Here is a 23,874-nt window from a genome sequence, read left to right on the forward strand (position 1 = left end):
AAATCTTTTAAAATCCCACAAAATCAATACAATCCCACATAATCTTTTAAAATCTTCAAGATTGTTTTTGTCAAAATATTCTCTCAAAATCTTAATCCCATACACCCCCCTTAAAACAGGATTTATTAATGTTATCTTGTCCGTTTGCAGGCAAGAAGACGAGTGCGGTTGTTTTGTTTGACACTTCTTTGCGCTCTCTTTCTTTCTCTTCCAACGGTCCATCTTTGACCCTCCTCCTTCTCTTCTTCCAATGGCTTCTCTACCTCATTTCCTAAACCCTAGAAAATCTCCTTCGCCGCTCAATTTCTGATTCGTTTGTTGGGTAGTTACTCTCTCACCGTTTCCGTTGCCACGCCATGAACGTGACCGTTGATTCCGCGCTCTTCGCGTTTCTCTTCCCCTCGGCGTGGGAAATCAAAGTCGCCGTCGCCGCGTCCGTCTTCGTCATCCTCGCCTACCGCTTCTTCGCCGTCCGGACCGGATACGCCGATCCGTCGCTCACCGACAATTCCGCCGGTGATGTTGCCGACGAAAAGGACAAGGTTATATTCGTCACTCCATATGCTCCTCGATTGCCACCGCGCTTTCATTTCAGTCTTCGTCACTATTTCTGTCGTGTTGTTTCTGAATCAGGGAAGATTTACGGAGATTCTTTTTTTTTTTTTACGGTTTCTTTTGTTTTATTCTATGGAATGATCTTGCAGTTTATGTTCGATTTCTTTTTTCTTTTTCTGGTTTTAGAGGAATTGATTAATTCTCCTTAAGTCGAGTTGTTTGGATTCAATTTTGTCGAGTTCGTTAGGATTGTGAATTGTGATCGCCAGTTCGTTTGCGTTTGTGGCTTGTCGAGAATTGGAAACACTGTTTGGTTTTACAACTTAGTGGCTCTAGATTTTCGTGTTAGATGCTTCATGGAGTAATTTTGAACTTGTTGACCTTCAGTTTTGTTTGTGCTACGGTTTCGTTAGGATTGTGAATTGTGTTCACTGATCACTAGCTCGTTGGCTTGTCAAGAACGGAAGTGCTGTTCGGGTTTATAACTAATTCGTTTGTGGCTTGTCAAGAACGAAAATAATACTGTTTGGGTTTATAACGTAGTGGCTCTAAGTTTTTGTGTTAGGTGCTTCGTGGAATAATTTTTAACTTGTTGACATGCAGTTCTGCACTTATTTTTGTAGATGGGTCAGTCTAAAGTGGATTCTCAAGCCAGTTTGGCGTATCTGATCAAGGTAGTTAGGTTTTCTTGAATTGTTTAGTCTGCACCTTCTTCCTCAGAGAAGGCAATTTGTCTTGCACTAAGGTTTGCATGTGGAATATATATATATACTGCAAGTTATTGATGATATCTGATTTTTTTAAAATTCTCTTTGAAGTTAGAACTGTTGGCTGCCAAGAATCTTGTCGGTGCAAACTTAAATGGAACATCGGATCCTTATGCTATAATCACATGTGGCAATGAAAAGCGATTCAGGTTTGTTGATCTAGTTTTTTACCCTCCTTTATTTGAATCTCTCTCTCCAATAAATGGTGGAGCCAGAGGAAAATTTCGTTAGTGCCTTGGGGGTGGGGGGATTCTTTTCAACTGGAGCCAAAGCCTCCTTCTCCTCAACTATGTGCTTCCCCTGTCTCATGGAATTCTTTCCAGTAATATTTTTGGCCTTAAACAAGACTATTCATGTGGAGTTGTGGGCCTCTGTACGGTGAATTACTCTACAATTCAGGTTGCAGATGGAAGGTTTTTTCTTTGCATATATTTCTATCTTTGTTTGACATACTACTAGATTTTACTGTATTAGGATTTTTCTTATATCTAGCAAACTGCTACAGGCAGAGATGCTTTCCAGTTTTGCTTTTAACTATTTTTCCGACTTGCCTGTGCCATTGCCTTTTCGGTTTAGAGCTCTTTACTGTAATCAACCTTAGTTCTCTTACTTTCTTTCGTAAAGAAATTTAGTTTGTTGATAGTCTTATTTGTACTTTGTATTTGTAAGTTTAGGATTAATTTATAGGAGGAATAATATTTTTTGATGTCTTGGAATAAGTGTGAAGCACCCATATATTTATGCATGTGACTGCATACATAAATATATATGTAATGTTGCAGAAAGATTTTGTACTTTAAATGGAATACATGTACTATCAGAACTGACTATTGACCATAGAGTGACAAGAAAATAAAGAATGTGCACTGTCAAAGTCTGTTAGACACTTAGACATGTGACATACTGATATGAAAATATGTTTTCCATACTCAGCTTATCTTCTTCTTAAAAGCAATGCTTTTGCTCAACACTGTTAATTGGGCCCTCATTAGTTGATATTCTGGTGTGCTGATGCAGTTCCATGGTCCCTGGTTCAAGAAATCCAATGTGGGGTGAGGAGTTCAATTTTTCTGTTGATGAACTTCCTGTCCAGGTAGCTAGCTTATCATATATCTATCATCTATGTTTCGATTTGGAGTAATTATACCAAGTGTTTGCAGCTGCTGAAAGTGGTTTCAGTGGTTTGTGAGGTTCAATTTTTACTATTTTTAGCAGACTGTTGTTTATGTTTAAGCTATTCTTACCATTAAGCACCAAGGCTTTTTTTAATAACCTTAAACTTATCTTCCAAGAACATGCTAGTTATTATTTTTTATTTTTTTTGCTTTTTACCTGGATTTATTTTCTTTCAGAGAACAAAACTTTTATCCACCTCTTAGCTTTACATTTCATACAATATGTTTGGCATTAAATAATGCTTCTATGTAAATTTTTCCATGTATGAATGGATTTGATCTCATTGACAATGAAATTTATTTACTAGAATGAAATAACACTATTTCATTGTCATTGTAGTTAATAGAAAAAATATGTGGCAGCAATGATGCATTAGTGAGAAAGTTGGGGTAGCACATATTCTGGAAAGGATGATCAGTGTCATCTTTGGTGGTTTGGGCATATGTGGAGAAGACCTGTAGAATCCCTAATTAATAAGGAGAGTGTAGATTAAATGGAGGAGGATAGTTCAATAGTTTGAGACTCAGAGTTAGGGGCAGATGAAGGATAACTTTAGGCCAAATCATTAGAACTATATAGATTTAAATGGTTTATTATTAGACATGATTTATGATAGGACATAATGGTGTCATTTGATCTATGTAGCTCATGCCACCTAGTGGGACAAGGATTTTGTTGTTATTTGTAATTAATAATCTTTTACTTAATTGGATTCAGATTGTTAAGTGTGTCCACTGAATACCATCTGGATTCTAGTTTTGCATTTGAATGATAAATTTAATGCTGTAATACATTTTCTTTTTTAAATCTCTCGGACAAAGAAAACAGATGAGAAGAATAATGAAAATAAATATGTCTATGCTAATGTAATTATTATAGTGACCAAACATAATATTTTCAGCATATTCTTGGATTGTTATCTTTAAAGGAGTATCAGCATATATTTTGTGCCTTATGTTAGTAGAAGCTTCTCAATTGACAGATTAAATCTGTTATGTAGGTTTTTCGTGAAACTGACTTCTTTCCCTGCTGACGTAGCAGATCAATGTCACAATTTATGATTGGGATATAATTTGGAAAAGTGCTGTTCTAGGTTCAGTGACTGTTCCAGTTGAAAGTGAAGGTCAAACTGGTGCAGTGTGGCATACTTTGGATAGCCCATCTGGGCAGGTAATACCTGCTGTCAGAAGAATTTTTTTTTTGGTTTCAAAGTTTTTGTTTCTTTTAGTTCTAATACTTTTTTATGTCTCAAAAATATCATTATTAATATGTAACTGAATGTCAGGTTTGTCTTCATATAAAAACAATAAAACTATCTGGAAATGCTTCCAGGTAAGCCTTTTGGTTTTATATTTGTTTTTAAAAATTTGTATTATGTTGGTCCTAGATACTTGGGTGCTGTTATTATCATCATATGTTGGTGTATTTCTTATAGTAATTAATTGACTGGTCTGATAGGATAAATGGTTATGGGGGAGCCAACCCTCGAAGAAGGATGCCTCCCTTGGAAAGCCAGGGGCCCACTGTAGTCCATCAAAAGCCAGGGCCTCTTCAAACTATATTTGGTCTTCATCCAGATGAGGTTACTGACAAATTAAACTTGTTTGTTTCTGGTTAATGATTACCAATATGTAGTTTTTTTAAGGTCAAATATGCTCAGAAATAAAAGATGAATGTGTACACCTGGTCTTTTGTACGATTGTGTTTGCAAATCTGACAAGTGAAGCATATTTTTCAGGTTGTTGATCATAGTTATTCTTGTGCACTTGAGAGGTCATTCTTGTACCATGGTCGTATGTATGTCTCAGCATGGCATATTTGTTTCCATTCCAATGTCTTCTCTAAGCAAATGAAGGTCAGACTATACTTCTGTCTTATCTAGGTTGAGTAGTGAACACTATAGCGTACAGTGTTTCTTGTATGAGATTGTGAAGTCATTGTTCCATTACTAGCTATTTTAATTTAGGATTTTCTGATAATGTTTGAGAGATTGATAAAAATTGGAGTTGGAGCAATTACATTTGAGATATGATACATATACATGATATAACAATTCATACAACATCGTTCCTTGTGTCTATCTTTCTCCATCATTATGACATGTAATAAATGATGTGTAGGAGAGAGATACACACAAAAAAAATGATGTTATACAAACTGTTGTACGAATTGTTGTACAAATAACTGTTTAGATTTCATGTAAAGTTTCTCATTTAGGGAAACAGTTGTATTATCAGTCATCGCCTCATAGAGTTTTGCCTGGACCTTCATTTACTGAAACTGTATTACTAATAGTAATATATGTGCCTTTAGAAAAAAAAAGTAAGCCAAAAAAATAAGCCCTTTCTTATCGACACTGTCAATCATTTATTTGTTGTGATTCCTGGGTTTCTTGTATTTATAGTGTCTTTTTCTGTTTCTACGTTAATTATAATATCAATTTTTGGGTGTATTTGCCAGGTGGTTATTCCATTTGAAGATATAGATGAGGTACAATCTCTATTGTTTTTTCTCTTCCCATCTGCACTAAATATTTCAGTCAAATTAAAACTTACATTCAGTGTAACAATTCTACTTTTTCTTAAGATACGAAGGAGTCAACATGCATTTATTAATCCTGCTATAACAATTATTCTTCGCATGGGTGCCGGTGGACATGGTGTCCCTCCTTTGGGAAGTCCTGATGGTTAGTAATTTGTTTGAAACACTTAGTTATTTATTTTCTTGGAGTAACTTTTTTCTATTGTACTTTATGATTCAATTCAATTCTTGTGACTTGTCCAGATTTTTCCTTAAACCTTTATTGTTGACTGACTTTCTGTTTTCATAAATACTGACATCTTACTGTATTGCTGGATACTATTATTATTGTTATTCAGAGTTTTTGTAATATTTCTTTTACAAAATAACAGCGAATGTTTTTATTTAGTGAATAAAAGTAAGCACTAATTATCTCACACTAATAATGGCCTTTGTCAGATTTTTTTGATTAGATCTGTATTTTTCTTTATTTCAGGTAGGGTCAGATATATGTTTGCATCATTTTGGAACAGGAACCATGCATTAAGAAATCTACAGCGTGCAGCAAAGAATTTCCATGAAATGTTGGAAGCTGAGAAGAAGGTTACAGCTCTTGCTTAATCAATTTGGTTTTCATTGTCTTAATACAAGCTCAATTGTAGAAGTTTATATCTACTTTTTTTTAATAAGTTGCATCTTATTATGAAATCTATAAGAGATTCAAACATAGGAATATGAATCCTCTAAAGTGATGGGTACACTTTAGAGGCTAGAGTGCAGAGTTTGTATATATTTTATGACAATTTATACTGTTACTTTTTCCATCAACTGTTATATTTTCTACTTTAGCCTTTAAAAGTGCCTATCAGATTAGGGGAGCCAAATCTTGCTATTAATAAAATCTTATGCCATGTCGTGCTTTGGAACACATTATGAAACTGATATGTGTGTTAAGAGAGAGAAAACAAGGGACATTAGATGAATTGTGTGTTCCTGATCTACAGAGTGAAGGTTCTTACTCCCTTTGGACCAAGACTATAGATGTTTAAGGTTAGCGCACAGTTGCACATAGCTTAAGAAGTATTTAATACTACTCACAAACTACAAATTTAGTCTAAAATGCCTTCATTTAATATCTATGATTGGAGTGGTTGTGTAATAGATCATCAATAGTATATTTGGAAGAAAATAATTAACGAGACTTGGAATTTGTAAAAACATCGATAGTTTTAGAAAAAAAGAAGCTAAAACATCAATAGTTTTGGTCAGGAGGGAGTATTTATGAGTCATAAATACTTGAATAAAGGTTATCCTAATTTACATAATTACATGCAGTGCATAATATTTCTTAATATACCTAATTATAACTTTCACTTAATCTCCATCACTACCCCTCAACTATGCAAGCTTGCTATTGCATATAACTAACTCAAGGAGCTTTCAATGACTCTGAGGAAATCTGTCAATTGATAAATCCAATGGTGATGTCTCCGAATAAGATCTTTCCCATGATGAAATGTGTTTGGACCTGATTTTTTTTCTTCCCTTTTCAATTTCATAGTAATTTTTACCCTGACATTTTTTGGACAAATAGAGAACAATTTCAAGCAATTTTTTGTTTTTGTTAATCATTATACAGGAAAATGCAGAGTCAGAGCTGCGTGCACATAGTAGTTCTGTCAGAGGAAATAAGATACTGGACAAGGCTCCTGAAGAAAGCATGCCAAAAACTGGAAGACTTCAACCTTTTGTCAAAGAAGAGGCTTTAGTTGGTATATACAATGTATGCATCATTTTCTCCTTTTATCTTCATGAGTTTAACTATCTGCTTAATTATTTATATATAACCAGTGATCCTTCTACAGGATGTTTTTCCCTGCACAGCTGAGCAGTTTTTTAACTTGTTATTGAATGATGGTTCAAATTTTACTAGCAAATATCGTTCAGTACGAAAGGACACTAATCTTGTGGTAAGTTTTCTTCAATTTATTGTCATTATTTTTAAAAGTCATTAATTTCTCAACTGGGTTATAATGGAAATCAAATGTGAAACAATAAAAAACTTATTCTTGTATCTAAGAAATGGCTATTAATTATTGTGCAAGCTAGCTTGGCTTTTTTCTGATATTGAGGAACTGTTTCGCCTGCCAATGTTGAAAGCAAAGCTAGATGCTCCATACAAGATTGTTCAAATTAAGATGTTTATCCTCATTTTATAATTTAAAATGGTTTAGTCTTTGAGTCTTTGTGATTCACATAGTGGTACCTTTATTGTGTTAGATGTTTTCTTATGATCTAGTTATGGTTAAGTGAAAGATTAGTGTTTTCTAGATTATGGTTGTGGTTTCCTAGATTCAGGTTCACAATGAACCTTCCAGCATATAGAAAATTCAACAGGAAATTCAAAATTATGAATAACTACATGACAATATTCAACCCTTGTATATTTTTTTTGCACAGCAAAAATCTGATAGTATTAATAATGATTCAGTACTGGGTGTACTGAAAATAACAGATAAATACAAAGGCAGATCCTGCCGAACCCAACTACAAAAGAAAAAAGCACAGTAGCTGGAAACCCAACATCAAACACCCCTTGTATATGTTTCCTACATATGGTTCACAACAAAACTGAGTCCATATTAACACAACAGTCAGAATGATGGATAGTCTGGCAGATGGTAGTACAATAACATAGAGTATAGTTGGTTATGAACTCTCCAACTACAATAGATAGCTTTTGTTGTGTGGTTCTCCCAAGGTTTTTATCATATGGCATCTTTAATTTTTACCTAAAATTCATTTTCCTCTCGTTTCTTGCTAAAATTGAAATGTGTATTGTCTTGCTCATACTCAAACGAAAACCCTTTGATGTCAATGCTTGTCTCCAAAGTTCAAGCTTAGAGTTAACCTCTTCCCTAAATTCTTTAATCAAAATATATCATCCACAAAAGGCATGCATTTAGGGATAATATTTTGTATGTTCTTGGTAAGCATATGTAAAACTAGATTAAACAAGCAAGGACTCAAGGTAAGAGCCGTGACATAAACCCATCCTTACAGAATAGTCCTTTGTCTCATCTACAAGAGTTCTTGTGCTAGTGGTTACTCTATCATTCATTTGCAAATGGATTGTAGATCTTATTAGAGGTGATGCTTTCTCTCCTTTATATGACCTTTCTCTCCTTTTCCTTTATAGATTCTTTTGTTAAAAATAAAGAAGAGTACCACTTAGTAAGAGTACATAGTTTTTTTTTTTAATCTTGGAAGTTGTATAGTCTTACATATACTTGTTTTATTTAGTTCTCTCTGACCGCCATAATTGTCATTGAGAAAACACTGGCTTTCTGACAATTTTGTTTACTTGATTATGGAAAGGTGATAATCAGAATTTGTCTGTATAAGATTATTTGTGGTTACTGTTAAAATTAGATTTCTTTTCTCGGCGCAACATTTTGATTACGTCTTGATGTTTAACTCTAAACTTGGAATGGAAGAATATTGAGGTTTCAGATTATTTGTTTGTTCTGCATGTATTTAACTTTTGATAGCCTGGCTTTGGGACTTAAGGTGTTGGTTTGCTCTATGGTTATCCTGTTTGCAGATGGGTCAGTGGCATACAGCAGATGAATACGATGGACAAGTCCGAGAGATAACCTTCAGATCCCTTTGTAACAGCCCCATGTGCCCTCCGGACACAGCCATGACAGAGTGGCAACATCATGTTCTATCACTAGACAAGAAAAACCTGGTTAGACTGTTGCTTGTATTTACTTATGATGAAATATTAAATTCGTCACTGAGAATATAATGATAACTGATTAATATATTTGTGGTCTGGCTAACTACCTTCGCTTTTGCAACACTTATCCTTTACTTTTGTATCCCCACCCCCACCCCCCTCCCCCAAGAAAAACCTGCGGAGTTCAAAATAACTAATGAAATGTTGTTATGACTTCTCTTAGGTGTTTGAGACTGTGCAACAGGCACATGATGTTCCATTTGGATCCTACTTTGAGGTTAGGGAATACTTAAAATATCTGAATACTCTGCTGTTTTTGCTACATTTTTCTTTTGATATATTATTGTTCCTGTTATCTGATTTGAGTCATTCCATTTGTATATGATTTTTATTCATTGGTTTAATAGAGGCACATATGATCAATCCATTTCTGTTTGACTTTTATTGTTCATTAGTTTAATAGAGACACATGATATGTGTAGTCAAGAAAACTCCCAATTGCACATGAGTGGAAGAGTATGATTCACTGTCACGACCCACTCTTGGACCATGACCGGCACACAAACTATAATTTCTACCTCACACTAAAACACAAATAAAAGATCAACCTAAAGGGATTACCGAAAATCCGGCAGATTTTCCCCTAAAAAGAGGACAAACCACGCGTGCACACACACACACACACATATATATATTTAGATCCAACAATTAGATATCAAGCCCTTGACATAATGTCCAAAACATCAACTAGTAGTAATATAGCTCATACATAGTAATCATCAAAGTGTTTCAAAACATCATAATTACATCATTAACATATCTATAAGGTAGAATCATCTACGTCCCAAAAATAAGGGATTTCCTATATATCTATTTCTAACCCGAATCTCTATAGCTGCATTTTACCAAAGTTACCAAAATATACTCTCCATCATATGCAATGGAGGCCTACCAAAAGATGACTAAAATCCTGGGTAAGACAGCAAATCCCAGGAAGTCAGTTACTCAACCACCTGTGAATCTGAGGGGAAAAAGGAAAAAAATGGGATAATTCACGAAGATTTAGTGAGAGCATAAAATACAAAGTGATTAGGAAAGAGAAAGCAAACATAGCACGAGTTTTTTTTTGTCCCTCATTTAAAAAGAACTTAAATGATGTTTAATAAAAGCAATAATATATACAACTCACTTTTGCAAAAACTAATATTTACTCCCTTGAAAATTCATTTGAAATATAATCAAGTCAAAATCAAGAATAACAAACTTGACTCCAATTTAAAAACCACGTTATCTCTTCGTTGTGGTAAACGGAAAGAAAAACACACTACATTGTAGCAAACAGAAAAACATGCTACTACAGTACATTATCTATTTGTTGTAGCAAACGGTAGCAAATCACATAATCCACAATAAGAAGCCAATTTCACATTTAAACTACATTATCAAACTATTAAAATATTCATTAAACCATTAAGGATCACAAGGAATCAAGTTCCAACCAAGTAAAATAAATATTATACTACATTCTCAAGTGCTCATAGAAACCATAATCACCAAAACAGCTTACTTTAAAATTTAGTTGCTTCTCCTAAAAATAGTTAAAAGTTCCCCTAAGCAGGATTAACTACTTACAACTAAAGAGAACACAATCAACCACCGTATTTTTCACAAAATCTAAGCATTAAAACAAAAAGAACAAAAGGTTAGGCAAAATCCCCACTTGAAGATTTGAAGTGAGGAAAACTTTACACTTACTCTCTTAGCTTTTGTTGATTTCAAATGACACATATATATATACAAGATACATAAGAGAGAGAAGGACAGCTGACAGTGACACCACACTGCTACCTTCTGAATTCAGTAAGATAACAAGCAACCATACATAAAATAATACTAAATATTCAACACTCCCCCTCAAGCTGGAGCATATAAGGACATTGGAAGAGAGAGATGAGAGAGAGAGGTAGAGAGAGAGAGACACGGGGTGGGGGAGAGATAGGCTTAGAGATCACGCAGTAGTGAGAAGCAGAGAGAGCCTAGGGGAGGATTCTCATACCCAGGATACAATGGAAGAGACAAGCAAAACGCAATCTTCAACTGGAGGGATCACAAGGACATCTCATCCTTTTATTTCACTCGGTTCTCGGATGACATTACAGAAAAGGAGTTGTGGTACACTTCAAAAAGTGGGGGGATGTGAAGGAAATATTCATACCAAACAGAAGAAACTACAACGGGGGACGATACGGTTTTGTTAGATTCAAAGGGGTTAATGATGCTAACTACTTGGCAAAACAGCTGGACAAAATCGTTATCGGGGGATTGAAGTTATATGTTAACATTCCAAGGCATGGCAGGGAGATGCAAAGAAAGGGGGCTTCAGGGAACAAACAAAAGAACTACGCTGGGAGCAATCAGGTTGAAATACATGGAGATGCAGGACAGAATGGTGTCAAGCAGGGATCATATGCGGCGGCATTGTTAAGAAATATCAGAAACATGGGACAAAGGCCAACTTACCGCAGCCAGGTGCAAAGACATCAGGCTTCTTCATCATCAGTGCACCTCGACATAGGACTGGAAGAAAACAACTGGTTGAAAGATGCGTGGGTTGGGCGTCTAAGAAATCTTGCCATGTTTGATAGACTGGAGGAGGAGATACTGTGGGAGACAGGAATGGACTTATCAACTAAGTATATAGGGGGCGACCTAGTACTTCTACTCACTGATGAGAGAGCAGCACAAGTCATGAATGGCGGCCAATATGGTGGTGCACTATTGTTCTATTCTATGGAGAAATGGAGCCCAAGCATACGCACAAGCTACAGGCTGACATGGGTGCAGTGTTGGGGTATCCCACTTCAGGCTTGGGATATGAGACACTCCAGAAGATACTAGTAGCGTTGGGGGAAACGGTAGACATGGATGACGACACAGAGGATAAATGCATGCTGGACAAAGCTCGGGTGCTCGTTAAAACCCCATGGAGCCCGACGATAAGGCATACGGTTGACATCGGCATAGGCGCTGAATGTTTTCAGGTGTTTGTAGTGGAGGAGTGCGGCGGCGGCGACAACCAGCATTGAAGAGGTGGAGGCAGCTCCAGCGGCTCATCGGAGGAGATAGATTTCGATGACAGCCACCTCGGAAACTTCACTCCAAGATCGACAACCTCTCTGGGCATGGTAGGTGACATGCAAGACCCAACGGCACCGAAAAAGGCAGCTGAACCACGCGGGATCAGCGACTCGCGCACCACCGCCATCGTTGACCTCGGAGGGAGCTTATTATCCGGTGGACAATGGGAGCGAAATCACCCACTGGGTAATGCTACTAAACCATGGATCCTACGCAAGCCTCCACAGGTCACGTCAGATGATCAGTCGAGGCAGCTAAGGCATAAGGCAACGGTCACCTACCTTCCTAACAACACACTCAAACAAGGAGGATGTCAGTGTGTCGGGACTGCAAACCGTGAAGACAAAGGGAACCTAGGACATGAAAAAGGCAAAAATGAAAAAGGAGAAGGCAGCGGGGTGAGAGAGATACAGATGGCAAAGGCAAAAGCAAGCGGTGACGTGGAGGCAACATGCGAGGTGGCAGTCACCCAAACCTTGTGTCTCGGAAGTGAGAACTCTGAATTTCAAAATTGCAATGGGCAGGAGACATATGAGGCAGAAAGAAAAAATTACTCAAGCAAGGAGGGGGATAACACTCACGTGGAGGAAAGTGGGCCAGAAATTGGGCCCAATATAAATGTGGGGTTTTCTAGTTACACCCCTACACAGGCCACACAACTTTCGGGCCTTACTCCACAAAACACCAAAAGAGGATCTAAAGAGGGTGGCAGGTATACTCTAGACAGAGGTATCAAAAGAAATTAAATTTGGGCCAGCCTTTGGATACTCCACCGAAAGACACAGCAGAAGAAATGGTCAACTTGCATCCTTTCCAAATAGAGGATTTGCCTCATCATGGGCCTGCCACCAACATAGACACTGTCCTGAATCTACACTCAGCAACACACAATGAAGGCCCAGAAGACATGTTGGAACCTCAACAGACTCACGAAGCCATCAACATTTGGAATACGACTAAGCAATTGGGTGCTACAGGGGGAGACGAACAACACATAATCATTGAAAAATTAAAGAAAATGGAGAAAAGAGACAAGGAGGAAGCAGAGAGGTTGGGAGATACCAGTAGATGCCCATGAATATTATATCATACAATGTCAGGGGTTTAAGGAGGGAGTAAAATGGGCAGCTATCCGAAGATTGATCAAGAAGGAGAATGTAGACATGGTATGCCTGCAGGAGACAAAGAAGGCAGCGATTGATAAAGCTATGTGCCAATCATTATGGGGGGAAGCTGAGGTCTGTTGGGAATTGCAACCTGCTAACAACACAGCAGGAGGCATCTTGTGTTTGTGGAGTGGAAGGACATTCAAGCTACAAAGGAAAGTCATTGGCAATGGATTTATTCTACTCACAGGAGAATGGATTAGGGAGGCACAACAAGTCAACATAATTACTATATATTCCCCAACTGAAATCCAAAATAAGAGGTCATTGTGGGAGCATGTAAGGCAGCAGAAACACTCATTGTCCGGGGACCTTTGGTGTATTTGTGGTGACTTCAACAGCATAAGAGAACCAGCTGAAAGGTTCGGCATAAGTCAAAGGGACCCAGGGAACAACACCATCAAAGAGTTCAATGATTGGATAAATGATCTGGAGGTAGTTGAGGCACCTTGGCTGGGAAGGAAATTCACCTGGGTCAGACTAAATGGAACCTCCAGGAGTAAGCTTGACAGGTTCCTGCTCTCCCCTGAATGGCTGGACAAATGGCCTGCAAGCACTCAAATCACCTTACCCAGAAACTTTTCAGACCATTGTCCACTATTGCTTAGGTCCATATCAATTGATTGGGGTCCTAAACCTTTTAGGATTTTAGATTGCTGGCTATCAAACAAATCTTTCAAAGAAACTGTGTACAATTGCTAGTCTTCTATTCAGCAACAGGGTTGGAGAGGGTATGTTCTCAAAGAAAAAATAAAAAGACTCAAACAAAGGCTGAAAATCTGGAATAAGGAGAGCTATGGAGACACTTACAAGAAGGTCAAGAAGTTAGAAGATGAATTAAATAAAGTGGAGGAGGATTCAATTCAAAGACAGCTTTCTAACCAAGAGGAGACAAAAAGGAGACAATTACAGGAAGTTCTATGGGTGGCTGCACAAGCTCATGAATCGTTATTGAGACAGAAAGCGAGGTCAAGATGGATCAAGCAAGGAGATTGCAATTCACGCTACTTCTTCTTGATGATGAATGCTAATCGAAGGCACAACTCTCTAAAGGGAGCCATGATTGATGGAATTTGGACCGATGACCCATATAAGGTTAAGGAGGAAGTAAGATCATTCTTTTCAAAAAGATTTCAAGAAGCAGATGAACAACGACCTAGGCTGGATGGAGTTTGCTTTCAGTCAATCAGCCTGCAACATAATGACATGTTGATAGCACCATTTCAAGAAGAGGAAGTAAAATAGGCTGTATGGGATTGTGGGAGTGATAAAAGCCCAGACCCTGATGGAATGAACTTTAAATTCATCAAACAGTTCTGGCAACTAATTAAACCTGATGTTCTTCGTTTTCTAGACGAATTTCATGCTAATGGAGTGTTCCTAAGGGGCTGCAATGCATCCTTCATAGCTTTAATCCCTAAGGTGGCTGACCCTCAATTCTTGAATGACTATAGACCCATCTCATTAATAGGCTGTATGTACAAGATTGTCTCTAAGGTGCTGGCTAAAAGAATGAAGAAGGTGATGTCCTTTATTGTAGATGAGACACAATCTGCTTTTATTGAAGGAAGACATCTACTACATAGTGTCCTCATTGCAAATAAGGTGATTGAAGAGGCCAAAAGAAGCAGTCAACCTTGCCTTGAGTTCAAAGTAGACTACGAGAAGGCTTATGACTCTGTGTCTTGGAATTTTCTGTTATATTTGCTGGAAAGAACAGGATTCAGTTCCAAATGGATCAAATGGATTGCGGGGTGTTTGAAATCTGCGTCTATTTCGTTTTTGGTCAATGGTAGCCCTACAACTGAATTCTATCCTAAACGGGGTCTGAGGCAAGGGGATCCACTAGCACCCTTCCTATTCAATGTGGTAGCTGAAGCTTTGAATGGGCTGTTGCGGAGAGCCAAGGAGGAAAATTTGTATAAAGGCTTCAAGGTAGGATCCAACAATGTGGATGTTATCCTACAGTATGCAGACGACACAATCTTCCTAGGGGAGGCAACTATGGAGAATGTAAAGGCCATTAAAACTATTTTGAGGACGTTTGAACTTGTGTCAGGCTTAAAAATAAATTTTGTAAAAAGTAGCTTTGGAGCTTTTGGTGTAACGACTCAATGGAAGCAACAGGCAGCCAAATATTTGAATTGTGGGTTGCTGACTTTTCCTCTTGTTTACCTGGGTATACCAATAGGGGCCAACCCAAGGCAAAGGCATATGTGGGATTCCATTATTCAGAAATGTGATCGAAAATTAGGAAAGTGGAAACAGAGACATATCTTTTGGGGGGAGAGTGACATTAATAAAATCAGTGTTAACATCGATTCCCATCTACTTTCTTTCTTTTTTCAGGGTTCCTAAAGCAGTGGTGGATAGGCTGGTGAGAATACAACGCCGCTTCATGTGGGGAGGTGCAGCTGACCAAGCTAAGATTCCTTGGATCAGTTGGGAAGTAGTATGCTTACCAAAAGAAAAGGAGGGCTTGGGCATCGAGGACATCAACAACTTCAACCTTGCATTGCTCGGCAAATGGAAGTGGAATCTCATGCAAAATCAAGGAGAACTATGGACTAGGGTATTAGAATCCAAATATGGTGGTTGGAGGGGTTTGATGGATGCAAATTCAGCAGCTCATGAATCAATCTGGTGGAGAGATTTAAAAAAGGTTTTCCTTCATTCTCACCAGGGGCAGCTAATCACTACTGGGATGCAATGGAGGGTTCGAAGTGGAGATAAAATCAAATTCTGGGAGGATAGGTGGCTAGGTGGGGAGGATTCATTGGCAGGAAAATATCCTAGACTATACCGGATATCATCACAGTATCATCAGCTTGTTTGTCAGATGGGAAGTCATAAGGACAGTGGTTGGGAGTGGAATTTCACCTGGAGAAGGTCACTATTCGACAGTGAAATTGACAGCCATGAGAGAGGTTGATGGTAAGGTCATACAGTAACAAGGATTCAACGAGGGGGAGTGGAGTGCAGACCCAACAGGCCAATACTCAACACGTAATGCATATCAAATGCTAGAGGAGGAGGCAGCTGTGGGTAGTCAAGAGGAATGCTTTGTGGAATTGTGGAGATTAAAGATACCAAGCAGAATAGCAGTTTTTGGGTGGAGGCTACTTAGAGACAGACTACCTACCAGACAAAATCTACAGAGAAGGCAAGTGCAACTCACAGACACGCTTTGTCCTTTCTGCAAAAATGCAGAAGAGGATGCATCACATTTATTCTTCCACTGCAGCAAAATCCAACCCCTGTGGTGGGAAACCATGTCATGGCTACATTTACAAGGTGCTTTTCCTCTAATTCCAAAACACCATTTTCTTCAACACACAGGTGTTCAAGTGGATGTTGTAAGGTTCAAAAGATGGCATTGCTGGTGGTTAGCTTTAACATGGTCTATTTGGAAGCTCCGAAATAGCATAGTGTTCTCTAATGCAACCTTCAATGCTAATAAACTGCTCGAAGATGCTACATTCCTCATCTGGACGTGGCTAAGGGGTTTTGGAAAAGATTTCACCATCCATTTTAACCAATTGTCAAGTAGTATTAGTCAAGGTTTCTGTATCAGTAGAGGCTAGAACAATGTGCAGGACAACATATGTATATTTAATTTATTCCTTACTTTGGTTCTCCTTTAGACTAGGACTGTCTGTCTGTGGAACCAGCAGTAAGGTATAACATATATGTATATCAGTACCTCTGGTACTGCATTTTATATATCTAATATATTATCTTTGTCGATAAAAAAAAAAAGCTGGAGCATATAAATCATATGCACCAAGCTTGGAACATATAGACTGAATCCTAGGTCTTCTTAAGGACTTAGTCAAAATATCCGCTAGCTGATCATTAGAACTAATGAACTCAGTGACAATCTCCTTGGACAGAAGTTTCTCTCGAATGAAATGACAATCAATCTTTATGTGCTTAGTCCTTTCATGAAAGACTGGATTTGAAGCGATATGAAAAGCAGCCTGATTATCACAATACAACTTCATTTGCACCACTTCACAGAATCTCAATTCTTGGAGAAATTGCTTAATCCACATGAGTTCACATGTAACCATAGTCATAGATCGATATTCAGCTTCTGCATTGGACCGAGCAACAGCAGTTTGCTTCTTGCTTTTCCAAGAGATAATATTCCCTCCAATGAAGACACAATAACCTAATGTGGACCTCCTATCCATGGGACAACCAACCCAATCAGCATCACAATATCCCGATAGTTGTGTATTACCGTTGTCTTCATACAACAAACCTTGTCCAGGGGCTCTCTTAACATATATGAGAATACGCATGACAGTATTCCAATGGTCCAAATGAGGATTTTGCATAAATTGGCTAACCACTCCCACAGCAAAGGAGATATTAGGTCTTGTAATGGTGAGATAAATGAGTTTTTCCACAAGTCTCCTATATCTCACGGGGTCAGGATAAACTTCACTCTGATCTGCCATGAGCTTCAGATTTGGATCCATAGGGCTATCAATAGGCCTACAATTTTGCATGCCTGTTTCTTCTAGAATATCAAGAGCATACTTCCTTTGAGAGATCACAACACCATCTCCTGATTGAGCCACCTCGATACCAAGGAAATACTTCAAATATCCCAGATCTTTGGTTTGGAAATGGTTGAATAAGTGCTCTTTTAGCTGGGCAATCTTAGTAGTTTCATTTCCTGTAATCACTATGTCATCAACATAGACCATTAGATAAACACACTTTTCAGGGGATGTATGACAGTAAAAAACAAAATGATCAGCTTCACTTCATTTCAGTCCAAAAAGTTGAACCACATGGCTAAATATACCAAACCAAGTTTGAGGAGATTGCTTCAATCCATAGAGAGATCGGTGAAGCTTACACACAACACCATACTCCCCCTGAGCAACAAACCCAGGAGGTTGCTCCATATAAATATCCTCCTCAAGATCACCATGGAGGAAGGCATTTTTAATATCAAGCTGATGGAGGGGCCAGTGACGTATGGCAGCCATAGCAAGAAACAGACGAACAATAGTGCTTTTGGCTACAGGAGAAAAAGTATCACAGTAATCAAGACCATATATCTGTGTGTAGCCTTTAGCTACCAAGCGAGTCTTAAGCTGATCAACGTCACCATTGGGCCCAACTTTGACAGTATAGACCCATCTACAACCCACAATTGTCTTGTCAGGAGAAAGGGGAACAAGTTCTCAAGTATCATTATTTTCAAGAGCCTGCATTTCACCAATTATAACTTGTTGCCAGCCAGGATGATCAAGTGCCTCATAGACATTGGAAGGAATAGTAAGGGAAGATAATGAGAAAACAAAGGAAGCATATGAAGGAGACAAACAGTGATAACTTAAGAAATTATAAATAGGATGAGGATTATGAGTAGAGCGAATACCTTTCCTGATGGCAATGGACCAATCTGAGTCAGAATGATGAGAAGAGGTGGAAGGAGAAGAAGGATCCATGAGTTGAGGACTGGTTGAAGAAGGATGAGGATCACGAGGAGAAGCTTCAGGCACTATAGATCCAACTTGCCTTGTCCTGCATTGAATAAGAGGTGGAGAAGCAACTTCAGGTGAATTTGGTGGAGAAGATGGGACAACATTGACATTTTGATTTGAGTTACCTAGAGGACAAGGAGAAGGAATTGGAAGTACTTCCTGGAGAGAAGAAGGATGGTCCACGAAGGGTGTGTCTTCAAAGAAGGTTACATCTGCAGACATATAGTACCGTTTTGTGGTTGGAGAGTAACACTTGTAGCCCTTTTGAAGACGAGAATAACCCAAAAAGATACTTTTGACTGACCTAGCAGAAAGTTTGTCTAAACCAGGAGACAAATCATGGACAAAACAAGTACAACCAAACACTTTAGGAGAAACATGAAATAATGGATCATGAGGGAAGACAATTGAGTGAGGGATTTGGTTTTCAAGGGAAGAAGAAGGCATCATATTAATTAGGAAACAAGCAATAAGTATTGCATCTCCCCAATGATGTGTAGGAACATTAGAATTTAGCATTAGGGAACGTGCAGTTTCAAGGAGATGACGATTCTTCATTTCTGCTATACCATTTTGTTGTGGTGTGTGAGGACATGTGGATTGATGTAGGATACCTTTGGAAGATAAAAAAGAAGAGAGATCATGAGAGAAATACTCTTTAGCATTATCAATTCTGAAGATCTTAATTGTTTTTCCAAATTGATTCTCAATCTCATTGTAGAACGACATGAATAAAGGAAAAAGTTCAGATTTGTCTTTCATTAAATAAATCCTAGTACATCTGGAGAATTCATCAATGAAGGTTACAAAATATCGAAAACCAAAAGATGTAACACGACTTGGTCCCCAAATATTCGAATGAATGGTAGAGAAAGCCGAGTTACATCTTTGTACAGTTTGAGAAAATGATGACCTAACATGTTTTTCTAATTGACAAGACTCACACTCTAAGACTTGAAGATTCTTAAGACTAGGAACCATCATCTTCAGTTTTGGTAAACTTGGGTGACCCAAACGATCATGCAAAAGTTTGGGTTTTGAAGTTGCAAAACAGGACATAGGTAGGTTGGATTCTAAATAGTAAAGTCCTCGTAATTCACATTCTTCTCCAATCAGTCGGCCGTCCCATGTTCCTAAATAACAAAAGAACTAACAGTAAAGGTTACTGATCAATTTAATGAACGAGTCAACTGACTTAATGAGATTAGATTATAGGGACACTGAGAAATGAATAATACAGAATTCAATTTCAAAGAGGGAGATAATGAAACTTGACCTCTTCCTTGAGACGCAATCTTGGAGCCATTAGCTACAGTAACAAGGTGAGGAATTTTTGGAGAGGAAAAGGATGAAAAAGAGGACTTATTACCAGAAATATGATTAAAGGAACTTGAGTCGAGTATCCAAGGACTAGGACCTTCCATGGCTTGAGAGATACATGTTGTTGAAAAACATGGTACAGGTGTAGATTGAGCTTGATTGTTGGGTTTCTCGGATTTGAGCTTCAAATACTCTTGATACTCCTCATCAGAGAACCTAGACTCTGATTTCTCTAACCTAGAAACCTACGCTACCTTGTCAGGAAAGCCATGCAACGAATAACAATTCTCTTGGGTGTGACCCATCCTTTTGCAGTAAGTGCAATGAGGACGTTCACCCCTTCCACTGCAGCCTCCTTTATTGTTGCGGCCTCCTCCTCTCCCACGATGTGCAACCATGGCTGATGTTTCCACAACATCAGAAGGGTTTTCATCCTTTAATACATGAGGCACGCGAAGAAGTCTAGTGATGAGGGAATCCATTGATGGAACTTGGTCCCCAGCAAGGACTTGATCATGCACATGATCAAAGTCTGAATGTAAGCTTCTCAAGATGAGGACCATGTAGAATTTGTCCAGTTTTTTGTTCACTTCTTCCAATGAAACAGCCACAAGAAACTTTCTCAACTCTTCCACTGCAGCCCGAGCCTTACCTACATGTGCAATCATGTCATGGTTGGTTTGCTTGAGGGCTGTAACCTTCATGGTTGCATCAAACAAGCTTTGGATATCATTAGCAAAGATTTCTTGGGCCTTCTTCCAAAAGGAGCGACAAGTTTTGAATGACCTAAGGATTTCCAAAATATCTGGCTCAACTAATTGCCATAGCACAGCACAGAGTTGATAGTCAAGCTTTTTTCACTCAAGTTTTTTGTCGCTTGGAACAATGTCAACACCTTTCTCCAAGTGGTCATGGTGTCCTTGATCGACAAACCACAACTCCACTGAAGCAGACCAAGACAAATAATTCTTCCAATTGAGTTTTGCAGTTGTGATGGTTGGGGTTCTAGAAAAGGAGAAAGCAAGTCCAGCAAAAGCCATTTTTGATCAATACGGAAACCCTAATGAAAAAGGATAGAAGAAAGCACACGGGCTGACACAAAAACTTGCTGAACCTGAAACGTGCTCAGGAAAGGACGACGAAGCTGCTGGGACAAGTCGGGTGAGCTTCCGATGACGGGACGGCGACGCGTGGACTTCACGTGCCGAAAATCGCACGAGACGGTGAGAGCGCGTGGAGGCTCCGTTGGCAGCGCGACTTCCAGGGGTGGTCACGCTTTTCAAGGCGAACCTAACCCTGGTCTCGCCAGAGAAAATGGCGGCCGGAGATGACGGCGAGGGCGGACGGTGAACAGAATCCGCTCTGATGCCAACTTGAAGATTTGAAGAAGTGAGGAAAACTTTTCACTCACTCTCTTAGCTTTTATTGATTTCAAATGACATATATATATACAAGATACATAAGAGAGAGAAGGACAGCTGACAGTGACACCACACTACTGCCTTTTGAATTCAGCAAGATAACAAGCAACCATACATAAAATAATACTAAATATTCAACACCCCAAATTTAGCATGCTTAGGGTTTTGAGAAAATCACAATAATCCTTCTATTTAATTATTCCAACCCCTCTCACACAACCCATAACTAATCTATGTCGTAAAAATACTCATCTATCTCAATGGGTTATGGAATTACCTCAAGAAGCTCAAATAGAGAATTTGGGTATTGTTCCCTTCTACTCCAACCACCTTCCCATGCTTGAGAGTGCCACAAGAGTGCAAGGAACTTGATGAATTTTGGAACAATGAAGGAAAAAGAGTGGAAGAATGAGAGAAGAAAATGATGCAAATGGGGATGGAGGACTCGAGGGATGGGGGTGTGGGTTCTAAAAAGGAAGGGAATTAGGAAAGTGAGGGGGGGGGGGGGATATGTTTATATTATTATTATATAATATTTTTTTTCCTTCTCTTTCAGTATACGGTGTGTTTCACATACACTGCTTATTATTGTAAATTTAAAAACACACCGCTTATTATTGTTAATTTAAACCTTAATCTTTAACGTGTGGCTGAGGAAGGAACAAAAAATTGCTAAACATGCCTACTTATTGCGAATTAATCTATTATCTTAGCCTCTGAAGGCACATTGGTTTTGCACATAAAAGTGGTTAGCACGTCTAAAATGAGTGTGAAGCTGTAACCGATCAAACGCTTGTATTCTACCTTTTGTTATGGTGTACAATGCCAACTGGAAAGGGAAGGATTGTTGGCCTTTTAAGTATTAATGTAAAAACTTACTATATCAGCCTTCTTTTAAGGTGTTCATTTGTGACTTCCTATCAAAAGGGAGAAAGAACAGGTTCTACACTTTTAAAATACTTGTTTTAAAAATCATAGATGGCTACACCTCTTGTAATTGGAAGGACTAAAGTTGGTCATTAAGGTATGAAATATTGAAATAAAATAAAAAAAAAACATGCCTATAATTGTCCCTTCATTAATCCGTGATTTGTTTGTCTCCTGACATATATATTCTAATATTATTAGAATTGTTCTGATAAAACATGGTGTTATGTTCTTGGTCCAATAGGTACACTGTAAATGGAGCTTGGAGACAATTAATGAAATCTCATGTACTCTGGACATAAAAGTCGGTAAGTTGTGGTTGAAACTCCTCAATATTGTCCCATTTTACTTATTCCTCATTTAAGTCTGTCATTGATGATGCGGTCCTCTGCTAATCACCAACCTCAAATAAGTGTTAACTATGAAAACCCATGATATTATTTGCTTTTTGGGTTATTTTCATGATTTTGCCCCTTTTCTTTCATCAGAACAGCCTGTATGATTTAAAACCATGTTCGCAGCTAAGCTTTATTCACACAGCACTCACTGCTTGCCAGCGTTTCCAGGCACACCCTTTTCTCATTTACACACATTCTCTTCTGTTGATTTTTCGGCAAGTCTTCTGAATAGAGAAAGTCTGTGTGCTTCCTCTACTCCTTTTCCTTTGCTCACCCTTCCGGGTTTTTTTTTCTTCCTTTTTTGTGGGTGGATGTGTTTTTTGTCTTCATTCTGCTGTACCAACTCAAACTTATGTTCTACCTTTGTGTTGTGTTCTGTTCTGATTCGTGATTTTTTTTTTTTTTATCTTGACTTCAATTTTATGTACTACCTTTGTGTTCTGTACAGCCATCCTACCTCACTAAAGCAATTTTGGGATTGGCTACTCTGCCACTGATCTTGGCATTGATAACTAGATACAAATACTATGATTACCATGTTAGAATCAGGGACAAGCTAGAATTCTCTCAGGACTTGGCCAATGTGAAAAACATTAGGGAAATATTAAAGTAATAAACAAAACCTGGGTTCATTCGCTTCCTTCACTGTTTTTGCAGGTGCGCATTTCAAGAAATGGTGTGTTATGCAATCCAAAATAAAGTCAGGGGCAGTCAATGAGGTTGGTAGATCTTTTGTTGACAGAGTTATTGCATGTATATAGTAGTTCCTTCAAATTGCTGGTATCAGCAGCTTTTAATTAATAAAAAATATTTGTTGTTTAACAATGTAGTACAAGAAAGAAGTTGATGTGATGTTAGATGTTGCTCGGTCGTATATAAAATCAAATACTCCTAATGATGAGGACGATAAGGCCTCTTCGCCCCCTGCAGCGACAGTGGAAAGCTAATATTTTTTGGCAACCTCAGATTAGGATTTTATTTATCTGTGCTATATTGTAACCTTTTTTTTTTTTGGTTATTTTTGGCAACCTCAGATTAGGATTTTATTTAGGAAATATATGTATATTTTGATTGCAATGGGATTTTGTTTTGTGTATCATCTCCGTTGGTAACTATCAGCTTGTCAGAGGGGGGATTCTGGTGCTCTATTTTTCTTCTGGAAACGCTTCTGTGGAAAATGAAAATTTCTTTATAGTGCCTTTGATTACTAATAATAAGGTTTTGCCTTTCAAGAAAA

General features: G+C 38.2%; 1 protein-coding gene across 5 annotated transcripts; it reads left to right on the top strand.

The window, feature by feature from the left end:
• The first annotated feature begins 154 nt into the window (after positions 1-154).
• On the top strand, positions 155-23,874 carry LOC114419641 (BAG-associated GRAM protein 1-like). 5 transcript variants are annotated; one of them, XM_028385373.1, is made up of 18 exons: positions 155-542; positions 1,179-1,229; positions 1,374-1,471; positions 2,340-2,415; positions 3,540-3,668; positions 3,784-3,830; positions 3,957-4,080; positions 4,237-4,353; positions 4,959-4,988; positions 5,085-5,184; positions 5,515-5,621; positions 6,658-6,801; positions 6,884-6,988; positions 8,623-8,769; positions 8,984-9,037; positions 22,484-22,547; positions 23,295-23,356; positions 23,468-23,874. In XM_028385373.1, the coding sequence occupies exons 1-18, from the start codon at positions 357-359 to the stop codon at positions 23,582-23,584; spliced, it is 1,758 nt and encodes a 585-aa protein (XP_028241174.1). In that variant the 5' UTR covers positions 155-356; the 3' UTR covers positions 23,585-23,874. The 5 variants fall into 5 exon arrangements, with proteins under 5 accessions (XP_028241174.1, XP_028241175.1, XP_028241176.1 ...); XM_028385375.1 differs by having other exon boundaries at positions 409-542; positions 1,159-1,229; positions 23,468-23,851; XM_028385376.1 differs by having other exon boundaries at positions 502-542; positions 1,378-1,471; positions 23,468-23,851.

The sequence above is a fragment of the Glycine soja genome, chromosome 7 (assembly GCF_004193775.1).
Source record: "Glycine soja cultivar W05 chromosome 7, ASM419377v2, whole genome shotgun sequence".
Lineage (NCBI taxonomy): Eukaryota > Viridiplantae > Streptophyta > Magnoliopsida > Fabales > Fabaceae > Glycine > Glycine soja.

Coding starts and splice junctions, on each gene's coding strand:
- LOC114419641 (XM_028385373.1), top strand. CDS start 357: ATGAACGTGACCGTTGATTCCGCGCTCTTCGCGTTTCTCTTCCCCTCG. Junction 2,416..3,539: donor TTGATGAACTTCCTGTCCAG/GTAGCTAGCTTA, acceptor CTGACGTAGCAG/ATCAATGTCACAATTTATGA. Junction 22,548..23,294: donor TACTCTGGACATAAAAGTCG/GTAAGTTGTGGT, acceptor CTGTTTTTGCAG/GTGCGCATTTCAAGAAATGG.